At 55.5% G+C, this 20,684-nt stretch overlaps 7 protein-coding genes across 7 annotated transcripts; 2 read left to right on the top strand and 5 right to left on the bottom strand.

Annotated features, from left to right (window-relative positions):
* Nucleotides 1-243: 243 nt before the first annotated feature.
* Nucleotides 244-1,198, bottom strand: asaB_2 (Hydroxylase/desaturase asaB; the record flags this gene model as incomplete). The annotated part of the gene is made up of 2 exons (XM_014691202.1): nt 244-781; nt 834-1,198. 2 exons carry the CDS (start codon nt 1,196-1,198, stop codon nt 244-246), a joined length of 903 nt encoding a protein of 300 aa, XP_014546688.1.
* A 581-nt stretch (nt 1,199-1,779) lies between these two features.
* On the bottom strand, nt 1,780-3,568 carry MUP3 (Low-affinity methionine permease; the record flags this gene model as incomplete). The annotated part of the gene is made up of 3 exons (XM_014691203.1): nt 1,780-1,915; nt 1,976-2,373; nt 2,462-3,568. The coding sequence occupies 3 exons, from the start codon at nt 3,566-3,568 to the stop codon at nt 1,780-1,782; spliced, it is 1,641 nt and encodes a 546-aa protein (XP_014546689.1).
* A 2,269-nt stretch (nt 3,569-5,837) lies between these two features.
* On the top strand, nt 5,838-7,379 carry amk2 (5'-AMP-activated protein kinase subunit beta; the record flags this gene model as incomplete). Its single annotated transcript, XM_014691204.2, has 3 exons — nt 5,838-6,625; nt 6,705-7,275; nt 7,332-7,379. The coding sequence occupies 3 exons, from the start codon at nt 5,838-5,840 to the stop codon at nt 7,377-7,379; spliced, it is 1,407 nt and encodes a 468-aa protein (XP_014546690.2).
* A 316-nt stretch (nt 7,380-7,695) lies between these two features.
* Nucleotides 7,696-8,739, bottom strand: KAE1 (tRNA N6-adenosine threonylcarbamoyltransferase; the record flags this gene model as incomplete). The annotated part of the gene is made up of 1 exon (XM_014691205.1): nt 7,696-8,739. The coding sequence occupies one exon, from the start codon at nt 8,737-8,739 to the stop codon at nt 7,696-7,698; it is 1,044 nt and encodes a 347-aa protein (XP_014546691.1).
* A 2,649-nt stretch (nt 8,740-11,388) lies between these two features.
* On the bottom strand, nt 11,389-13,290 carry EPL1 (Enhancer of polycomb-like protein 1; the record flags this gene model as incomplete). The annotated part of the gene is made up of 3 exons (XM_014691206.1): nt 11,389-12,162; nt 12,228-12,998; nt 13,144-13,290. The coding sequence occupies 3 exons, from the start codon at nt 13,288-13,290 to the stop codon at nt 11,389-11,391; spliced, it is 1,692 nt and encodes a 563-aa protein (XP_014546692.1).
* Nucleotides 13,291-14,502: 1,212 nt separating this feature from the next.
* On the top strand, nt 14,503-15,355 carry cnb-1 (Calcineurin subunit B; the record flags this gene model as incomplete). The annotated part of the gene is made up of 5 exons (XM_066131510.1): nt 14,503-14,554; nt 14,656-14,735; nt 14,784-14,857; nt 14,914-15,248; nt 15,345-15,355. The coding sequence occupies 5 exons, from the start codon at nt 14,503-14,505 to the stop codon at nt 15,353-15,355; spliced, it is 552 nt and encodes a 183-aa protein (XP_065987665.1).
* Nucleotides 15,356-19,581: 4,226 nt separating this feature from the next.
* Nucleotides 19,582-20,515, bottom strand: G6M90_00g096400 (uncharacterized protein; the record flags this gene model as incomplete). Its single annotated transcript, XM_014691208.2, has 3 exons — nt 19,582-19,616; nt 19,682-19,939; nt 19,993-20,515. The coding sequence occupies 3 exons, from the start codon at nt 20,513-20,515 to the stop codon at nt 19,582-19,584; spliced, it is 816 nt and encodes a 271-aa protein (XP_014546694.2).
* Nucleotides 20,516-20,684: the final 169 nt, after the last annotated feature.

The following is a 20,684-nucleotide window of genomic DNA, read 5'->3' as shown; positions in this document are numbered from 1 at the left end:
CATTCTCGGACTCGACTTTCCTCGGCTCTTCAAAGATACGTGGCGGTGCAATCAGAGGAAGCAAAAAAGGCAACTTGGCATGTTATACTCGCACCAATACTGATGTCACTATACAATTTAGAAACTACACTCGGCCCATCGTCCAAATAACACAGTCTCCCCGACCAAGGAAATTCCCCCGTCCACGAAAACACGCCACAAGCTGGCACCGTTGTTCAAAGGGCTCCCCCTTCAATCAACCCATCAGTCGGTATCGTGCTCGTGAAACACCAAGGCCCGCACCTCGATGCTCTCCCTGGCAGGCGCGTCCTCCCGCGCGGCGGCATCCTCAAACGCCGTGTGCGGGACCCTCCTCGCCCTCCCGTCCGTCTTGCTGTCGAAGCACTTGATCAGCAGCACCTGGCCGGGCTCGAGGCCCGACCTGTAGAACCACCTGTGTCCGGGGCTGTGCCGGACGGCGTACGTCTCCCCCCGCCTGTTGGGGTAAATCAGCTCCGTGACGACGAGGTCCGCGTCCGAGACGGAGGTGGCCTCAGCGACGGCCAGCGGGTCGCGCTCAATCGTGCTGATGGGCCGCCAGACGTTGATGATTTGCACGCGGCCCCGGAGCAGGCGCTCCGCCTCGCCGGGGAGGTGGTGCGGCACCCGGGACAGGGCCGCCGAGTACGACTGGTCGATGTGGACGCGCTGCACGGGGCCGCGGAGGGCCCGGTCGGCCGTGGCGCCCGGCGGCTGCCGGCGGATGGTGTGGTCGAAGATGAAGACTTTGCTGGCTCCTGTTCTGTGGACGGGGTTAGCTCTGCGGGCGAATAGGGGGTGTTAGGTGGGCGTACACGTCTTTGAGGAGCTGCTCCGTCTCGGGGTAGTAGCTGCTCTTGATCTGGTCGTCGTCTGCAAAGGCCTTTTCGGTGGCGATATGGCTGTGGACCTGGAACCCGTTGCGGTCGAGCGTGTAGTTGGCTTCCTCGCCGGCAATGTCCCTGACCGTGACCTGGTGCGGCTCAAAGGGCCGCTCGAACGTCTCGGCGCGGCCGGCGTAGCTTGGGTGAGGCGGTGAGCCGTCCTCGTTGTCCTTGTGGTACTTGAGGGTGGTTGTCACGTCGTGCTTGGGGACGGAGCGCTCCCGTGCCCGTTGGAGGACTTGGGGCGTGGTGTTGGTGCTGAGGACGAGGGGAGTTTGTACAGCTGCCGCGGCCATGCTGGTGGTGCAGGTATTGTTACTGGATGGAGAGTTTTGTCTTTTGTCTCGGATGAGATGGTGTTATACTTGGACTAGGGACGTGGGTTATTTCACATGGTGGACTGATGTTTTTCGTTTCGGGGAGGGGGGGGAGGTTTGTTTATATAGGGATCCAGGGGCCATGATGTTAGCACGCAATCCGGCGCCGCGGTGTTATTCACGCCGGGATTCATAATCACGGCCGATGGAAACAGGCGGTTCGGGCATTCCCCAAAGGGCGGAGGATCGGTTCGTGCTGATGGCGGCTAGGCGGAGCGCAGGATGATTTCAAATCCGTGCGGAGTAGGTGGCATGGTTACAGATCGCGTCACTCGTGGCCAATCACTGTTATGCCGATTCGAGAATCGGGTGGGTAGTCCACGGAGTGTTGTACATAGTAGTCGTTTTGTTCGGGTGGTGGGAAGCAAATTCTCGATCTGGTGATGGGATAGGATACTCTGGGGTCTGGACGTGTTGTACTTGCAAGTGTTTTGTACATATTCGATTCATTTATAGCAAATTGCTTCTACTGCCGCTTCTCGTCTAGCTCGTACTATTCCTCATTTACGTTTATGAACTAGTTTTGTAACCGATGTCCCGTCCGTAAGTATTGTTGTCTCCTCTTCCAATCTATATCCCCTCCATCTGGGGACAGCAACCGTCCAAACATACCAATACGCAATGCTTCCCACGATGCTAGGTTCATTATTAGCTTTCACGTGAATTCAAAAACAACAAGTCTGGTGGCCAACTTACGTGCTCACTCCTACAATGGCATACGTAGCGTAGAACAAACCGCCCTTGTACTTGTCGGCCGGCGGGAAGAATGGCGCGGCAAGCAGGCCAACGCCCAGCAACAACCTCAACACCACTGCCGACATCCATGCTTTAAACGGCCGCTTCAGATTCGGTCGCTTGTATCGCAGCCACAGCAGCCCCAGGCCCGTAGCTAGGCCAAAGATCTGCCCCGTGTACCCTTCCACCTCGAGAATGAAGGAGTAGACTTCACTCGAGGGGGGCAAGACGATGACGAGCAGAGAGGGTACGTAGTTGACCAGCAGACCACCAAGAGGCGAGTTGAAGGGCTTGGTGGACGACAGGACGTCGGAGAAGGGAAGGAAGCCCTGCCTCGCAATCTCTTGCTTGAGGCGCGCCTTTTTGCGAAGCAGTCAGCCAAGTGAACCGTGTAAGTGTCAGTGTCGGTGTGGGAGAAGGGGTTCTGGGGAAAGCTCTTGTTCTCACCATTGCAAACGCCACGACCAAGACGTTGCCGACTGCCGACAGGGCAACGGCCAGGGGCAGCACCTTTCTGCCGACGTCCTGTCCAAAGATGCGCTCAAAGAACAGGGCGGCCACGAGCTCGCCGCTGCCCCGGATGTCGTCGAGCGGCACCACCAAAAAGTAGGCCACGTTGACGAGCATATACAGCGCGCACGAGGTGACCAGCGCGGTCAGCGTGACGGAGCGCAGCGTCCGCACGGGGTCCCTCACCTCGTTGAGCACGTTGCTCACGTTGTCCAGCCCGGCGTACGAGTAGAAGACCTTGAACAGGGCGGTACACGCGACGCCCCAGCTCCAGTTGCTGCCGTGCCACAGCGTCTCCCACGACAGCAGCGCGTCGGCGGCGCCGCCCGGCCCCGTCCCCGTCCCCGGCCCCGTGTAAGCCGGCCGGAGCGCCACGGCATAAACCCCGCAGAGCACCATGAAGCCGACGATGCCCATCTTGGCCCAGCCCAGGGCGTCCTGCAGGCGCACGCCGAGCCGGGGCGCGACGGCGTGCACGGCGGTGACGGCGCTCAGCAGCCCGGCGGCCAGGGCCTTCCTCGCCCCGTCGCCGGCGTCGTCGCGGCCCGCGGCGAAGAGCACGTAGCGGCTGAAGATGACGCAGTTGCTGGCCGTGAAGCCCAGCAGCACGGCGTTGACGGCGACGAGCGTCGACGCCAGGAACCGCGGGTGCCGGTACGTGAACTCGAGGTAGACCTTTTGGCCGCCGGACCGCGGCAGCATGCAGCCGTACTCGAGGGCGACGGCGAGCCCGGCCGCGGCCACGAGCGCGCCCACGGCCCAGAGGAGCAGCGACAGGCCCGGGCTGCCTGCGGCCTGGAAGATGGTGCCGGGCGTGGCGAAGATGCCGCTGCCGATGACGCGCGACATGACGAGCATGTAGGAGCTCGTCCAGGAGAGGGTGCGGCCCAGCGCCGACGTCTCGGGGAGCACGTCGTCGTCGACGGAGCGCGAGGGCTGGTCCTTGGCCGTGACGGCGGCCTCGTCGTCGTCGGTCAAGGGGGCGTATGTGTATGTGCTCGCTGCGTCGGCCAGGAGCGGCCGCTGCTCGTGGTTGTCTGCCATTCTGGACGGCACGACTGTGTTTCTTTTCTTTTCTTTTCTTTTCTTTTTTTTATTTGTTTCCTCTTTCAGAAAGGGCAGCAAAGAAGGTGCAGGCTCGTGTTTCTTCTCTTCTCTCGCCCTGCTCTCGGCAGAGGGAGGTCTCGGGCAAGTCTCACATTGTATATACAGGCGTTGATGGATGCCGCCATTGCTTCCACGGAGCAGAAGCGCTGCCTCGTGTCGTTTGGGACGCACCCGAGCATGCCAGATGTATCAGACGGATTCGTCATGTATCCATGGCGCAATTGGCCTGCTGGCTTGCATTAATAAAGGGGGAGTGTCGTCGTTGCAACTCGCAAGGCGTGTTTTGGCTGGATTTCCTATTTGGGCAATGCTGCGGTCCATGGCGCGACCGGGCGTGGCTTGCACGCCATCGCTCATCCGAGGCAGTCTGCTACCAATGACGGGAGGCGAATGCTCAGTGTGCTTTATCTGCCAGTCGTTTTATCTAGTCTTTGAAGGGGGGGTACCGTGCGCGATGCGCTGGTGAGCTTGACGTTATCATCCCGACCGAGTTGCGGAGTCGCGGACTTTTGGCAACGTCTGGGCGGATCGATCGACATGGTTTCAGGCGTATTTGGGGACATGGTACATGGAGCAACACGATGCAGCAACAGCGGCCCTTGGCTGAATATCCCGGTTCTCCGGCATCTAGCTTACAAGTGTGTCCTTTTACGAACAAGTAGCCGCCCGGAAGCCGGCAGGGGAGTAGTCTACGCGGTTACATGGCGAAACACGTCACCCTCAAAGGACATGATTCTTATTCCATCATACGACACCAAACATCTTATTGATAACCTCTTTGCCTGCGTCTTGTCCTGAGCCGTGGGCTTTGCATGTACCAGGCAAGACGAAGCCATTCACCTAGAATTCCATCTGATCTATGTGCTAGTCATCAGTCAAACAAGATGACTGCCTTTTTTCCTTGTTTCAAAATCATTTACAACCCCCTTCGCCTTTTACTACCTGTTGAATTATCATCGTCTTGTAATTTACTGGCGTTGTGGTACACTGGTGAGCCCTCCTTGTCCGTAGTCCGCAGCTGATTGTCTCGACTTACTTCGAGGGAAACGCGTGTTGGCATGAGCAGAGCGGCAATCTCATGCCATTGCTTTTTCAGGTTGCTACGGCTTATAGTCCTAGTTGTTGATTGATCCCTTATGGCTCTCCGGGGAAGCCCTTGGTAGTATATTTCAGTGAAAATAAATTAGTGGAATTGGCTTCATTGCATTTCAGGATTCGCATAGTCGGCAGTTTTGTCTCTGGTTGGTTAGGTAAACCGCCCAATTATATCCATTATACCATACTTTATGCCAGAATTCGAATCAATTCGATTCAAAAAATCATCTTAGCTAATTGGCATCGTATTATTAGGGACTGTAATGTTTTAGTGTTCATGGAGTCCGTGGGTTGAGTTGCACATCTTGGCCGGAGATTTTACATATTCAATGTCACTGACTTGGTGAGTGGACGAGCCACCTAAGAGCCGGGAGTCCACATGGCCAGGTTTGAACTCCACACAAGAGCAGCAATATCGCAGTGCAGTCATCACAAATGGTATTGGCAAAGCATCTCGACATTCTTCGAAGCCGTCTCTGTTTTCCCGACGCCCGGATGCATGGCAAGAAAAATGGCAGGTGCCAGTCGAATGAGAAACTCGGACGCAGCTTCCCACCGTTCATGTCCTGATCTGCTCCAAGGAGGAAAGCGGGCCGGTAACCCCGCCAAAAGGCAGGTGCCTTGTAGCGAAATGCATGTCCATCGACTATTGAACTGGCGCATGGCAAACAGGCAAAGGCAAGAGCGAGACAGCCCACCTTCCCGCATTTCCCCGCGACCGCACCAGCTTCAGGAAAGCCAGACTTCCCGAACTTGCTTCCTTTCCTCCTACCTCGCCTCGCCGCCCGAGTATCACAGCATAGCATTCGACCCAAGAAACCATCGCCCGACGTCGAATTGGCACGCTTGCATCGCCTCCCTGTCTTCGCAGGCAGTGCCAGGCCCCAACACAAGTCTGACGCCCGTCAGCCTGCAGGGTGCGGTTTGGCCATCTGCCATCATCGCAACGCACCTTGGCCCGGCATCTAACCACAGCACCGCCCTCTCCAACTGCCCAATACCTGGGAACCTGCGTCGTCACGCGACGTTTCGCACCTCATCTTATTCCCTGCTCATCTCGCTTCGTGGTCCGCTGATCGGGTCTTCCCCCCCCCTTCCCCAAGACGTGGCCATGGGCAATAACCATTCCACCGCCGCCAAGTCGGGCTCGTCGGGCTCCCCTGGCGCCCCGCCAAATGATTCGGCGAGCTCATCAGGCACGACGTCGACGCCTGCCGAAGGCCATGGCCATCATCACCATCACCTGCTGCCTCATCGCAAGGAAGCCCGGAACCACACCACGTCGCACGCAGCACATAGCTCTGCCGCGCCCCCAGAGCCGTCTCTTGCCCAAGCCACAGGCTCGACCACGGTCAACCGACCAAAGAGCTTGCCCAGCACCGCTGTTTCTTCCCTGAGCGGCTCCCCTCACAGTAATATATCAACTCCTTCCAAGCCGACAGAAGCTCGGCCCGTTCGAGACGAACCAACGAAACCTGTCGATGTTCCCACCGAATCAAGCTCACTACGTTCTCACAAAGAATCTCACATTTCCGCCGCGCAAAGGGGCGGCATTGATCCATACCTCGTGTCCAACAACAGCCTCACGGACATGTATCTACGGGGTCCGCCTCGGTTGCCGCTACCGATCGAGGAAGAGGTTCACACGCCCGGTTCGCCGATTCTAGCCCCGGACGAGGGACTTCCAGATGTTGAGCTTGGTGAATCGTCTGATGGTTTGACGCGGAAGAGCTCCGCCGTCAGTGCGACCACGGTCGACGACGAAGAGTTTGAGGAGCTGAGGGTTGACAAAACTAGACCAGTTGTTCCCACAAAGATTGAATGGAAGCGCGGCGGCGACAAGATCTATGTGACGGGCACCATTTTCCAATGGAACCGGAAGCAGCGTCTGCATCCTGTGTGAGTATCTTTCTTTGCCCACATCCCAGATAGCATGGTGCTCTGAAGAGCGAGCTTTGCTAACACGCGACATTTACAGTGAAGGAAAGCCCGACCATTTTGCCACCACGGTGTACATTCTTCCGGGCACGCATCATTTGCGTTTTCTGGCGGATGGGATTATGCAGACATCGCCAGACTTGCCAACAACCGTCGATTTCGGAAACAACCTGGTCAACTACATCGAGGTCAACCCTGACGATGCGCTTGTGGAGCCGCAGCAAGGCTCTACCGTATCCAAGACTGAGGTCGAGGTGGATGATTCTGCACCCCAAGTCGGGTCAGAACCCAAAGAACCTGCCAAGCCAAAAGGCAAGCCTGTTTCGGCGCCAGAAACATATGTCAGCCAGATTCCTCAATATCTGATAGACTTTGATCAGCCCGAAGAATCTTCTGCCTATAGAAACGCTATCGGTGCTATTGAGAAATTGCCCACGCCTCCTAGCTTGCCGGGGTTCCTGGGCAAGCCCATTCTCAACGCGGCCACACTGATGAAGGACGACAACTCGGTGTTGAACATGCCGAACCACACGGTCCTCAACCACCTGGCGACGAGCAGCATCAAGAACAATGTTCTTGCTGTATCAGCAACTACGCGGTATCACAACAAGGTATGTATTCAAAGTCGGCCACCCGTGCCCTCGTTGGAAAGCTAACATGTCCTCAGTATGTCACGACGATAATGTACAAGCCCACCTCAACGGATGAAGGTTAATGTTGGTGTCTATTGATGGATGGTTGTGTTGCAAAAATTGGCGCAGTAGAATTCTTGTTTATATTCAGTATGGCGAAACGGGACACTTGAAAATTTGCTTGTGGATGGGAATGTACGAAGGCACTAATCACTACTACAACTATTAGTCGATAGACGACACATGTTGGCCGCGGGGATCAGGCGACTCGGCTCAATGTTATGATGAAGACGTACCTGGTAGCACTCGCTGCACACATGTGTCCCCCGACTTGCCGCCGACGGCGCAGAAGTGCCCTGGTCACGTCCCGCATTTTATTCGTTTTTTACATGTGGTACATCAGTCCCTCCACTCGACATGGACCTCGTCGGTCCGGAACCTCTGTGTGCAGATGCTCTCCTCCAGGGGCGTTGTATATCCCGTCTTGTAGGCCAATAAGCCGGCCTGGGCAATCATGATGCCGTTGTCGATGCAAAACCTCTCGTCGGTGGCGTAGACGCTGCCCCCCCTCTCCGTCGCCATCAGGCCCATCATCTCCTGCAGCCTCTCGTTGCAGCCGACGCCGCCGACAATGAGGACCTGGCTGCTGCCGACGTGGGCCATGGCGCGCTCGGTAATCTCGACCAGCATGGCAAAGACGGTCTCCTGCAGGCTGAAGCACAGGTCCTCGGGGGTGTACTGGGCGCGGTCCCCGTCGGCCCTCATCTGGGCGGCGAGGGCGTCGACGCTGGCCAGGATGCCGGAGAAGGAGCAGTCCATGCCCTTGACGGTGTAGGGCAGGTCGAGCAGCCTGCGGCCGCGCTTGGCCATCTGCTCAATGTTGTAGCCGGGGGCCGGGTCGTTGCTGATGGCGAGGGTGCGGGCGAAGCGGTCGAGGCAGTTGCCGACGGCGATGTCGAGCGTCTCGCCGAAGATGCGGTAGCGCCGCTCCGCGTAGGCGATGACCTGGCTGTTGCCGCCGGAGACGTAGAGCACGACGGGGTCGGCGGCGCCGGTGATGTGCCGCCCCATCTCGATGTGGCCGACGCAGTGGTTGACGCCGACGAGGGGCCGGCGCCAGAGGAGCGACAGGGCGCGGGCGCCGACGGCGACGGAGGTCAGGGGCGCGCCCATGCCGGGGCCCTGGGTGAAGCAGATGCAGTCGACGTCGTGGGGGGTGATGCCGGCGGCGGAGAGGGCCGCGCGGGCGAGTCGGGCAAAGTGCGCGCGGTGGTGGTGCGCCGTGTCCTTGGGCAGGAAGCCCTGTCCCGGGGGGGGCACGAACGTGTGCCGCAGGTTGGCGAGGATCGTGGTGCCCGTGGGCGTGTGCTGGATGATGCCGATGCCGAGCTTGTTGGCGGAGCCTTCGCACCCGAGGGCTATGAAGGACGTCTTGGGCGCCATGGGAGGCAGAGATGGGGGGACTGACGGGGGGAAGAAAAAAGATGGTGATGATGTTGGAGGGGTCGTGGATGGAGGGGCAGATAGATGGATAAGAGGTTCGGCGTTGGTGGGGCCGACCCTGGACGGGACTGGCCTGTGGGAACGTGGGCATTTTGTGTCACTCTGATGCATCGATGCTTCGTGGAGCGTGGAGCGTGGAACTTGGAACGTGGGAACGTGTTGCTGTGGGTTTGCGGTTCTTGGCTTAGCATTGCTATTGACATTTGGACCTTGATTTGGAGAGTTGCGCAGAAACCGCGAGGGACTGACCGCGTAATTACACGTACTATATATTATGTATTAACAAAAGCAGTCGTGAGAAATATAATGGATCTTTGCCCTTCTTCTTAAAGACATTACTCCACCCTGACATTTGGTCGGTGCTAATGAAAACAGACACAGCTATTGGGAGTTGCCCTGAAATAGTTACCCCGTGCACACTATAAATCCATCTATTAACTAAGTTTACTGTCTTGCCGGTGCACGACCAAAAATCTATTCCCTCAACTCGAAACCTCGTACAAGCAAACAAAATTCAAAAAAAGGTTTTACCCCACGCCTCCTTTCATGTAGTCTCCTGCTCTCTTCCCATGGTATTTCTCTCCTCCACCCACGCCAACTGCACCACCTACCCGGCACTTATCAATGTCCCTAGTACCTCAAGGTTTACGGTTTTTCCGTGAGTAATTATGGCAATAAATCTTCCTCAGCCATAATTAAGCCTGCTATTTATATCAAGTTTCCGCAACTACACTTCCCGTTATGTTGACGCACTGCTAGGTCCTTTATAATTGTACGTTCAACTGCCAAGGTCCCTGGTGTTACCTACCCGAGCATTCAACAAGCAGCCGCGTGATGAAGTAAATAGTCAACTATTTACGATATTATCTTATTTTTAATCTTGATTTATTTGACCATTTCGTCATGTTCACCAAGGCTGGTCGTTCATTCCGGCAGAGGCGAGGCATAAACAACTTCCCCTACGGCGGGCATGCCGTCACCCTACCCATGTCATCTCTCACAATCTGAGCCGTCCGACGAGATCAACCGTCGTGGACGAGTATCTAGCTTTTGCGGCATAGTCAGCTGGCAAAGCCCAACACCTTCCCTGCTGCCCTGGCCTTTATAGCAGAGTATGTTTCCGGCGACAAGCCCGAGCATGGTCTCAGCACGCCTCGCCAGCCGCGCGGCACGAGGGAACAGAACCTCCAGTGCCGGGGCCTCAGTACACGACAAAGCACGAGCTTCCACGGCCGCCGCTTGGTTTCTCGTGGGCCGCGAGCCATTCTCAAGTTTGCCGTGCGGGATGCCCGGTGCTTGCCTCGTGCCCCCTTACGCTAGAGTTGCAACATTGCAGATTCATCGCAGGGGGGTGTGCATGCCAGAAACGAAGGTATAAGAAAACCGTCGACGCAGTGTCACGGCCCAACTCGGAAAGGATCGATACTTGTACGACCAGAGTCCCAGAGCCCCTCGAGAGGTTCTGCACGGCAACATTTGAAGTTCTGTGAAGAAGCACCTCCAACCAACCAACCAACCAACCAACCAACCAACCAACCAACCAACCGTCACCCTCCCACGGCGCCCCACAACCCGTCACTCGCACCAGACTCCTGCTGCAAAACCCGCCAGGCCATCTCCGGCCCCGCAGCCACAACAAGTACCAAAAAAACCACCACCACATCAGCTCTCTTTTTCCCTTGCCGTGCTTCACGCACCCGGAGAGAGATATTTTCTGCCCGGGAGCCATCTCCTCCCCTTCACTCGCTCGTTCAGACCCCCCGCTGTATCCCAGTTTTCCCAGCAGAAAAAAGGTGAGTTGGAAAGAGAAGAAAGAAAAAAAGAATGGCCCCGGCCAGCCTCGCTTACCTGATGTGCTGACACATGACCCTCCGCCCAGTCGAGAAGTTGATGTCACCTGGATATCCGTCCACATACGGCATCTGCTCACGACATTGCACACGACACCACGAGCACGGCATTGCGTCCTAACAGGAGCATGCATACAATGCACACTTGCTACTGCGGGAGACGACTTTGCAAAACTTGCTGCCGCAGCGGCTGACCGCAGGTCGGCGGCTAGGCATGCGCTGCATTCACTGCATCATGGCCCCGACGATGGACAACCTCGGCCTTTGCTTTGAACCTTTGTGCTCGCTACGACTGCAACAAGACACCATCACAAGAGCAAGAGCGGAATCAGTACTCGACGGCCAAACGGGCCTGATTTTACTATTTTTTCTTCTTCTACTTCTTCAATGAGTGCCTTCTGGAGGCTCTTTGGGTCTGCGTCTAAAAAGGATGGCCCAAAACGGTCAACGGTCAACTCCCGACTCCGCGCAAAATGCCTATCCCGTCCTGCCAGCCTCCCCCATCCGCCTGCCGAATATTTATGTACTATACAGTTCCAGGCTGTGCTCGACTACTAGAAGGGACAGTCGCCCCTCCGCCGAAACGACGCTGGAATGCTCCCCTCATCACTGGCGATGAGAAAAGACCAAAAAAAAAAGACCAAAAGACGCCACCGCTCTATGAGGAGTCTCAACAACATCAAATCATACAAACACACGCCCATCATTGACTAGCTGGCCGCGCGCGCGAAGCCGTCTTCTATGACGTTGCTTGCGCTTGCGGTGCTGCTGCCGGGGGAGGTTGTGGTAACGCTCTGTTACTTGCGGCTTGGGCCGCTGCCGCCGCGTGTGCCGCCTCGGGAGCAATTGAAGGCCGTCCTCCACGGAACATGTACGGGCTCAGCGGAATCGTTGCCCTAAACTTGATAGCTCGGGTATCGAACGGATCGACTTCGTACACAGGGGGGTCGACGTCCTCGTCATCAGAGTCGTATTTCCACCGATCAGAATAGTCGCTACTCTCCTGCCTTGGCGGTGTTGCCATTCCTCTACGATCAATCCACAGCCGTTGGAGACGACCGATTCGGCGCCGGAACGACGGCTGATTTGCCTGTGGTTGGTCTTGTGAAATGGTGCCCGCCTTGAACTGGAAGACGGGTAGCGGGTGTGGCTTATCAATGTCCATTGGCTCAGCCTGCACCTCATCTACATCCATCTCCTCGGACGAGATGGACGCTGGTGGTGTCATCAAATATTGAGTCTTGGCTGGTCGGAATTTGAGTTCCGTGCCTTGTTCCTTGACCGGCGACAACGGATCTCTAGTGAGATCGATGTGGTTCTGGTTCCACCGACGGTGGTTTTGGACCTTGTTTTCAATTTCCTCTCGCAGCTCGTTCTCCTTCTGTGCCAACTGATCAGCCAGCGACACAAGGTCTTGTTCGAGAGAACGGCCATCTGATCGGACAGGCGCCCGGAGCTGGGTAGCCTGTTGTCTCTGCACACTTGAAGGTTCTGCGGGTTTGCGTTTTTGGGGCTACAAGCAGTCAAGTCAGTATATAAGAGCCGCTTTGGGGAGCGTTCATATGAGGTGGTGCTTACCTTTTGGTTTACAAGGTCTTCATCCTCGCCCTTGATGCCCAGCCTCAGCTTCATCTGCTTCAGTCTGGCTCGCTCCTCAAATACGGCCCGGTCCATGTGCAGTACCTCGCGCTTCATCATCTCCCGTTCAAAAGACAGTAGCACAAGCTGCCGACCATCCTCGAGCTCTCGCCGGAGACGCTTTAGTGTCTCGGCGACTTTATTGTCCCGAGCCCTCGTCTTTCGGGTCTGTCTGGCCTCTCTTCTTCGGAAACAGACATACGGGTCGGTATCATCTGTCTCTTGGTGTATCTCAAATTTGAGAGTAGGGTGCAACGGCTTGTTACCCTTCTCCTGACGAGCGTTCCCCCAATACTCATAGATTGCCTTGGCATGCTGGAGAATCGAGGTGCTGTTGAGGTGATTGAGTGACGGAACCATCATGTCATAGCCGACAATGGTATTATCGACTGACGCAAATGGAGTCTGCTCAGCCGCCGTGTCCTCAAAGACTTCCATGATTCGCTCAAAGTCATCTTCTGACAAGGGGCCTCCTGTTGGGGACTTGCCATTGTATGACTTGAGGAATTCGGTGTCCTCAGTGCTCATATCATATTGGCAGCCGATGCATTCTTCTACGGTTTGTGAAAACCGGATGTATGAGGATGGTTGGTGAAAGTTACTAAGGTAGAGTGCATCATAGTTGATGTCACTCTTCTGGGGGGGTGGTACAGGAATTTCTTGAGTATTGCTGGTTCCTGCATCCTTGAGAATGCTCTGCAAATGATATTCCTATTGGGGGGGTTACACGGGTCAGCCAACAACTCTGGTTACAAATTGTTGCAATAGCCACTGGGCATGTTTGATATGCCAGATCTATATCACGTGCCACTGCACGTGATATCAGAGTGCTCGATAAGGGGGAAAATATGCTCACCTTTTCCTCGGCGTGCTCGACACCGGTTGAAATTTGGTTGTCAGAGCTGAGTGCTTCATATTCAGAAGGATCGATTTGATCCTCTCTAAGCACAGGAAGAGGAGTTTTGACACTCAACTTCTTGACTCTGACCTTGCGTGACGACATGGTGCCGGGTGAGCCGAGGTCGGCGTCAAGCCAGCGGAAAATCCGCAAAAAAAAGCGATCAAGTCATAAATAGAGTTATGCAAAGTTGCCTTTTGCCCAAAGAAAGATGGAAAAGGCTCTGTGGTGACTCTTTTTTGATGGCAAAGTTGTCACGTCTGACGGGGTGACGTTGGGGATGGTTTTGGCGCGCGAAGAATTTTCACCGGGTTGCAGGCGTGGAAGGAGGGCGGTTGACTGATGACGGCGAGTAGTTGGCTGCTAGTTGCCAGTCGGGGTGCCAGGCAGCGCCGCTAGAGACCTTTGGGAGGGAGACAAAGTCACTTACCACAGCGACTTGGTGGGGGAGATACTTGTGGCGCGGGGGCCACCGCCTCATTTTGCAACCCTCTCTTTGTCTTTTTAGGCCTGACGCGCCCAAAGAGAGGCCAAGTCACTAAGCTACACCCAGCAAAATGTGCTCTAGCTGTGCTCTAGCAGCTTTTGAGTTCCACCCGGCCAGCACCTGTTCGCCTAGTGCGAGCCACCTGGAGCACCGGTGACTGCCCGGCCTGGAATGGCCTGTTCGCAACTGCAGTAGCCGAGGTATTGCCGGGCTTCCCCCAGCGAGTTTTCATCTGATAGCTGCGCCACTGACCACACCTGGTTCTGTACCCCAGCCACACCTCACTAGCCACAGCTTAATTTGGTAGCAGCTCACATGTTGCACGGCAGGTTGAAATCACATCCAAGGTTCTGAAAGGCTTAAACGTTAGCCAGACTTGGGAAGAGTATCCAGCTAATACGTAGCGGACATGCCTAAAAAAAAAGAAAACATTTCCTCTTCCTTTCGATAGACTCGTGCTTACATGGCATCTCTCGTTGTACTGTGCTTGCACTGTTTGGTGCCTGCCAAGGTCAATTAATTGGCGGCCGCCCACACATTGGCCAGAGTTGGCCTCACACATGGCGTCAGATGGCCCGTGCTCCGGGGTCCATCCGTGACCACCACAACCACACAACCCCTCCAGATTGCACGCCAGACTCTATCCAGCCAAAGCAGCTCTCTCAGCTCGGCCAACCCTACGAGCCCATCAGCCTTATCGCAACTCTCCACGGCCAGCTACCCAACATTCCTTCGACGTCCCAAGATCCCCATCGCCGAACCTCATACAGCAAAAGCTCACCCGCCGGCCATCGATCGTCACAGGCGCCCGTCTGTGCAGTCCACCAATCATGGGCAACACCACCAGCCAAGTCTTGGACAACATCGTCCAAGGTTCCAATTGTGAGACTTGATCCCCCCCCTCAAGCGCCGGGTCGCGGTCTCACCCCCGCCTCCCCAGCGATGCGATTTCCAATCCGTTTGCTAATTCCCATCTCGTTCAGTCGACAGAGAAGAAGTTGACCGGTTACGGAAACGGTTCATGAAGCTTGACAAAGTACACATCCCACCCCTTTTCCTCGCGGTACAGGAAAAAAAAAGAAGGAAAGAAAAGAAACTCACACAGGAGCAGGATAACTCTGGCACCATTGAACGCGACGAATTCCTGAGCCTTCCCCAAATCTCATCCAACCCACTGGCGACACGGTACGGCAAACCGACGCTCACGGGTCTCGTTGTGTAAAGCTGACGGCGTGTCTCAGAATGATTGCCATCTTTGACGAAGACGGCGGCGGCGACGTCGACTTTCAGGAATTCGTGTCGGGCCTCAGCGCATTCAGCAGCAAGGGCAACAAGGAGCAGAAGCTCCAGTTCGCCTTCAAGGTGTACGACATTGACCGCGACGGGTACATCAGCAACGGGGAGCTCTTCATCGTGCTCAAGATGATGGTCGGCAGCAACCTCAAGGACCAGCAGCTGCAGCAGATTGTGGACAAGACCATCATGGAGGCGGACCTGGACAATGACGGCAAGATTAGCTTTGAGGAGTTTACCAAGATGGTTGAGAATACCGACGTGAGCATGAGCATGACGCTAGGTGAGGGCCGTCTTTCCTTTTTTTTTCCCTTTTGACGATTTTCTCTTCCCAGCCCGATTGAGATGGTTGAGAGCTAATGAGTGGAATTTTGAATAGACCAGTTTTAAGATTGGGTTTTGGTTGGGCATGGGGAGGGGGGGGGAAGAGGGAAAGAGACGTCTCTGGAAGATTTTGTTGGCTTTTCTTCTTGTCCTTCCGCCCCGTGGCGTCGTGGTGTTGGCATGGGTAAAATAGCATCATGATAATGAGAATCGGCATTGACTTTGGATATATCCTGCTGTGATGTGCCGAGGAGACTGCTGTGACGTCTGGTGATTTATGCGGCGTGTCCTGATGGGGAGGCCGCGTCTCCAAGGATTTTTGAATTGGGGATGCGGTTTTGGTGCGAGCACACAAAAACGCGGAGCTGAAGTGGTCTCGGATAAAGGCGGACTTGTCGTCTGGTATGCGATGCCCAACTCGATACCAAAAGAGGCTCTATATAGTTACAACCCACAGGCACACACGCACATGTATACTCGATCATCCCAGCTACAAAATACTACTACGTACACAGAAGTGGCTCTATATACAACGCACATACAGCCCAATACTGTATTATCAGATTTTACGCTTGCACGATACTCGTATCATGCTTGCAATTTCACTTGACTAATGAGCGAAACAATTCAGCCCTTAATTAATATACAACCCACAGGCACACACGCACATGCATACTCGAGAATCCCAGCTACAAATACTACTACATACACAAAACTGGCTCTATATACAGCGCACAAGCATACACACGCATGTCCTCCAGAACCCCAGCTACAAAATACAGCAACTGTCGCAATTTTTCCTCGTGCGGCGCTTCTTCCCCGTCCTTGCCGGCATCGCGACCAACGCCCTCCTCCGCGGGCCGCGTCCTCGGAAACCACTCCAGCGCCGTCAGCCTCGCAGGCGCATCGTGCCGGTCCGCGGCCTGCCTCCGGAAATGGCCCATCCGCCGCGGGAGGTCGCCCATGATGGTGCCGTAGCAGGACACGTCGAACCTCAGCGTCGTCGCGTGCGACCACCACACGAGCTGCCCTGGTGAAAACTGACAAGGCCCCGGTATACGGCTACACGGACACTTGCCCTTTCCTCTAGTCCGCGACAAGAGTCACAGCCCCTGGGGTTAGGAGACGACGTAGGCCGTCGGAAGTCGCGAGGTTTTGACGTCGGGGTAAAAAAGCAAAGATGACCAGTGCGACGGCAAAGATTGTAGGGTAGTCAATGGAATATTTCGGCCTCGGCGGGCGACGGCGTTCCGCGCCGGGCCCCCACAGCCCGGGCCCGGCACCGGCACACGTCCACGGGGGTGGCGGCGACGGAACACCAAGCGAGGGAGGTCATGTATATCCAGCCCCCTCCGGCAACAGCTGCAGCAGGCCAGGAGCAGGCCCGTCGGTCCCAAAAACACACGTCCCGTCCCAAAAAGGCCAATCTGCCCAACTGCATGCGACTCCGCGGCTCGCACGACCCGGAAAACGCAACCCCCCTCGAATCCCAAACATGGCCCAAAAAAGAAAACCGCCAGGCCGCACGCCCAAACGAGACAAAAAAAAAAACCGTTCCCCCTGTGTCAGATTGAAGAGACGGGTGGCGACAGCTCGGCTGAAACACACTCCCTCCCGATGTGTCCACTGTCGTGGCCCCCTCTGCGATTTTTGGCAAATGCGAATAGTAGCATTCCATTCTTGGCGTTGACATAATGGAGCGAGCGAGCTCAAGGCGCGGGACGGCCATGCTTCAGCAGGGGCCCGGCAAACACGGGAGTCTCGACGCATTCATGCACGGCTGCGGCGCGCAATGTATGTATCCCTGCCTGTCAAGCTGTCAAGCGGATGGCGGGTGGATGGTCCGGCGTGTTTCTCATGACGAGCACGACGAGCACGACGGGCGAGACAAGACGAGGCGCGTTTCACACGCTCCGCCGGTCATCATCAAATCAGGCAGCAGTGTAAAAGCAACAAAAAAAAAAAGAAAGACAAAAAACGCGCGCAAGGACCGAATCGGCTATTGATTGCCCTGTGTCTCATTTTCCCGTTCCCGTGAGACCACGAGATGGACGCTGTTGTATTCCGTCTTTTTTACAAACATGGCCCGGTCACGAGTCCAGAGGAGGGGAGACCACCCGTCTCTATTTTGTCTTTTTACGTCAGACAGTCGCCTCAACTGGGACTGTGAAGTCGTCGCGGCAGAGGGCGGGTGCCTGCAGAGGGGGTATGGCGAGCAGACAGACTGGAGTAAAATAGGTAAATCCAAGTACTAGTATGGACGGAAAGCAGGGCAGGGCAGAGCAGAGCAGAAACGCACCGATAATCGCCGGCCAGAACTTCCCATCAGGCTCATGCCTCGCTCGCAGACGGGCCAGGATGCGCAACCGGGTTTCTGGTCCCGTCTCGGCCGGTGACGTGGTCCCTGCAGCAGAAACACGAGTTTAAAAAAAAAAAAATTTAAAAAAGAAAATCAAAAGCAAAAAAAGAAAACGTCTCAACGTCTCCCGCCTCGTCGCAATTGGCTACCGCGTCCCGAGGTGTCGGATTTCCAGATCGGAGGGAAGGCCACCGGCCAAGTTCTGGGTGCGCACATGCATACATGTATGCATAGTACATATTACACGCGCAGTTTGAGACCTGGCGTGTTTGTCCTGTCACGGCATTCTCCGTGGGCAGGACGTGGGCAGGACGTGGACAAGACGTAGACGGGACGTAGACGAGACCAGGCACTTTTCTTCTTCAAAGAGACGGGTAGTTGCCAACGGGCCACACGCAGGCACTACATGTTCAAATGTTCAGATATTTTACCGGACGTGTGCAATACACACACACACACACACTGCATGCACCCTGTACATACGTCCCACCGTCTCGACTCTCAACTCGTCTCGTCACATCACCACCCCCGTTCCTCCACGGCCACCGATCTACAGCGCCAATCCCCAAAGCAACAAAATCAAAAAACCATTGAAACAGTGGCCTCCCTCGCCGTCCCCAAAACCCGGCAGTCGGGACCATGCACTCGGTTCCCATCGCACCAGACACGCATCTACCGAGCGCCCACGCACGCACAGCCAGCCAACCCGTCATTCATTCGCAAACCCCCAAAATTCCTGTCCCTGCCCTCATGATACGCATCTCCCATCCGGTGCGTCTATACGACGCGCTCTTCTTGGCATTTTATGCCCGCGGCCTGGGTGCCTCGGGCTCCGCGTCGCCCTCGTCGCCCAAGACGAAAAAGGGAGACCAGACAGACCAATTTGCAGTTTGAAAGGGCCTCAATTCAACAAGCCACGTGTGGTCGAGTGGAATCATGTCGACTATTCCCACTCCGCAACTCATGTCCGCACACGCAATGCCAATGCCAATGTCAATGCCAATGCGACACGGCTCTTGCTCTCCGCCGCCATGTCACTCCGACGAATGCCGGCCAGCCTTGAGATCCCCGTCACGCATAGACACGCCTGCTGCATCTCAAATACACTACTACTCGACGACAGCTCAAGTCCTTGTTTTTTTTTCGCTACCGTACTTTCTATTCTCACATCTTCAGACCATGGGGTCCGACGGCCTGTCAAGAGTCAATGCGAATCCTTGCAGTTTCCCGCCCTGAACAAACATTCCCGTGTGCGCCATCCAGTCTATCCGCCATGCATGTCAAGTCAAATACATACGTCGTCGACGTCGTCACTGTCCAAACCCAGCAAGAACAAAAATAAAACAAAAAGTAGCAAAAATACAAAAGCCAACACCCAGTACAAATCCATACAGCTTCCAGCTTTCCGACGCCCCGTCGTCGCCTCAAACAAAAAAGAGTACAAGGGCCTGCCGTCATGCACCCCTCCCCGTTCTCAACGCCACCATTGTTCCCCTATCATGGCCCTTGGCGCCCTTGGTATCATGCGCTGCAATGCTCCCTGGTAATGACCCAGACATAGTTCCTGTATCCGCTGTCGCCTGATGAAATGAGAAAACCAATGTGAAATAACACAGCACATCCGCGTCGACTAAACGTCCAAGTGTCGCCACCATCATTCTCGACTGGCCTAGGAATCGCCGTTTGCCTTTATTGGCATCGTCGTCGTCGCCGTCGTCGTTCGTCGTCGTCGTCAGCGTCCCCGTCGTCCCCGTCGTCCTCGCACGTGTCCGTAGAATTAGGGTCGTTGCGCTCTAGATGCAAATCCGGAAGAAATAAAAATAGAAATAAAAACATGGGCCGCATGCCCACCATAATTCCAACGAGCTCATGTGGTTGAAATCCAAAAGAGTCTATACATCTGGTGGCTGATCGTTTCGGGCTGCCTCGTTTTTCACTTGGGGAATAGGTCAAGACACGCCTCCAAGGCTATGTTTGCAGAGACCTGCATTAGCTTCTTCAAATGCCGGTGATGTCATCAACGTCAAGCATACCTTCTTCAATTTGCTCCTCCCACACCCCATATTGATAGTCAACCAGTCCGTGCCGCTCCAGTCCGTCGCATAGTCGTACCAGTTCGTCGCCCAGGCCCTCAATCTGGTCCTTGGTCATGAGCCTCTGCGAGTTGGATATCTGTTGTCCAGAAGTCATGAGCTGTTTCTGCTGATACGCCAACGATAGCCAGCCATGATTAAAATCGTTCCAAAGCTTCAACCTCTCTTCATGCAACGACGGGTCGTCTTGATGCAACCCTAGAGGACTGTTAACAACCATTCATCAGCCAGGACACCGTCTTCGTTCTTACCTAGCTGAGGTACCTGCGGCAACAGCCACTTGGACAATTCCAGTAGTGTGCTTGATGCCCTCTCAAGCTGCCCATCCGACACATCGCGGAATACTGTTCCCAGCTGTCGCTGATAGCTGCTCCACTTCAGAGCAATGGCATCGTCGGCGTCGCGACTGCCTGACATTCCAGCGTTGGCACCTCCAGACTGCTGTAATTCCGACATGCTGCTGGGGTAGCCTATGCCCGTGTTCTGATGCTGATATGAAGTACTAGAGCCCTGACCGGATGCTTGCAAGGAGGTTGCGGCGCCGCCAGATGTATCAGAGACAAAGTAGCTCGATGCCACGTCTGACGGCATCATCTGCATCGCTGCATGTTGCCGCGGCGTAAATTGCTGCGTATCATAGACGGCCTGTTGTGCTGCCGTGTGCGGCGGGACGTTGTACATCATCATACTTGCGTTGTAGCTACCGAGTCCAGGCGTCTGCGTCCGCGTGTCGCTCCCATAATCAGAGCCGTATGCCAAGAGAGTAGAAGACATCGTAGAGGCAGAATATCCCGAGGGAGGATCCTGGTAGTAGCTGTTATAGTTACCGCCTACTCCCATGCTTCTTGGAATTGACGTTGACAAATTCAGTGGCGTCGGGCGATAGCGCTCTGTTGTGCTGCCGCCTGAAGTTGCTGGAACTGGTAGCGAGTATCTTGATTGT

This window comes from Metarhizium brunneum, chromosome 6, assembly GCF_013426205.1.
Source record: "Metarhizium brunneum chromosome 6, complete sequence".
NCBI lineage: Eukaryota > Fungi > Ascomycota > Sordariomycetes > Hypocreales > Clavicipitaceae > Metarhizium > Metarhizium brunneum.
This window is presented reverse-complemented; position numbering and strand designations above follow the sequence as displayed.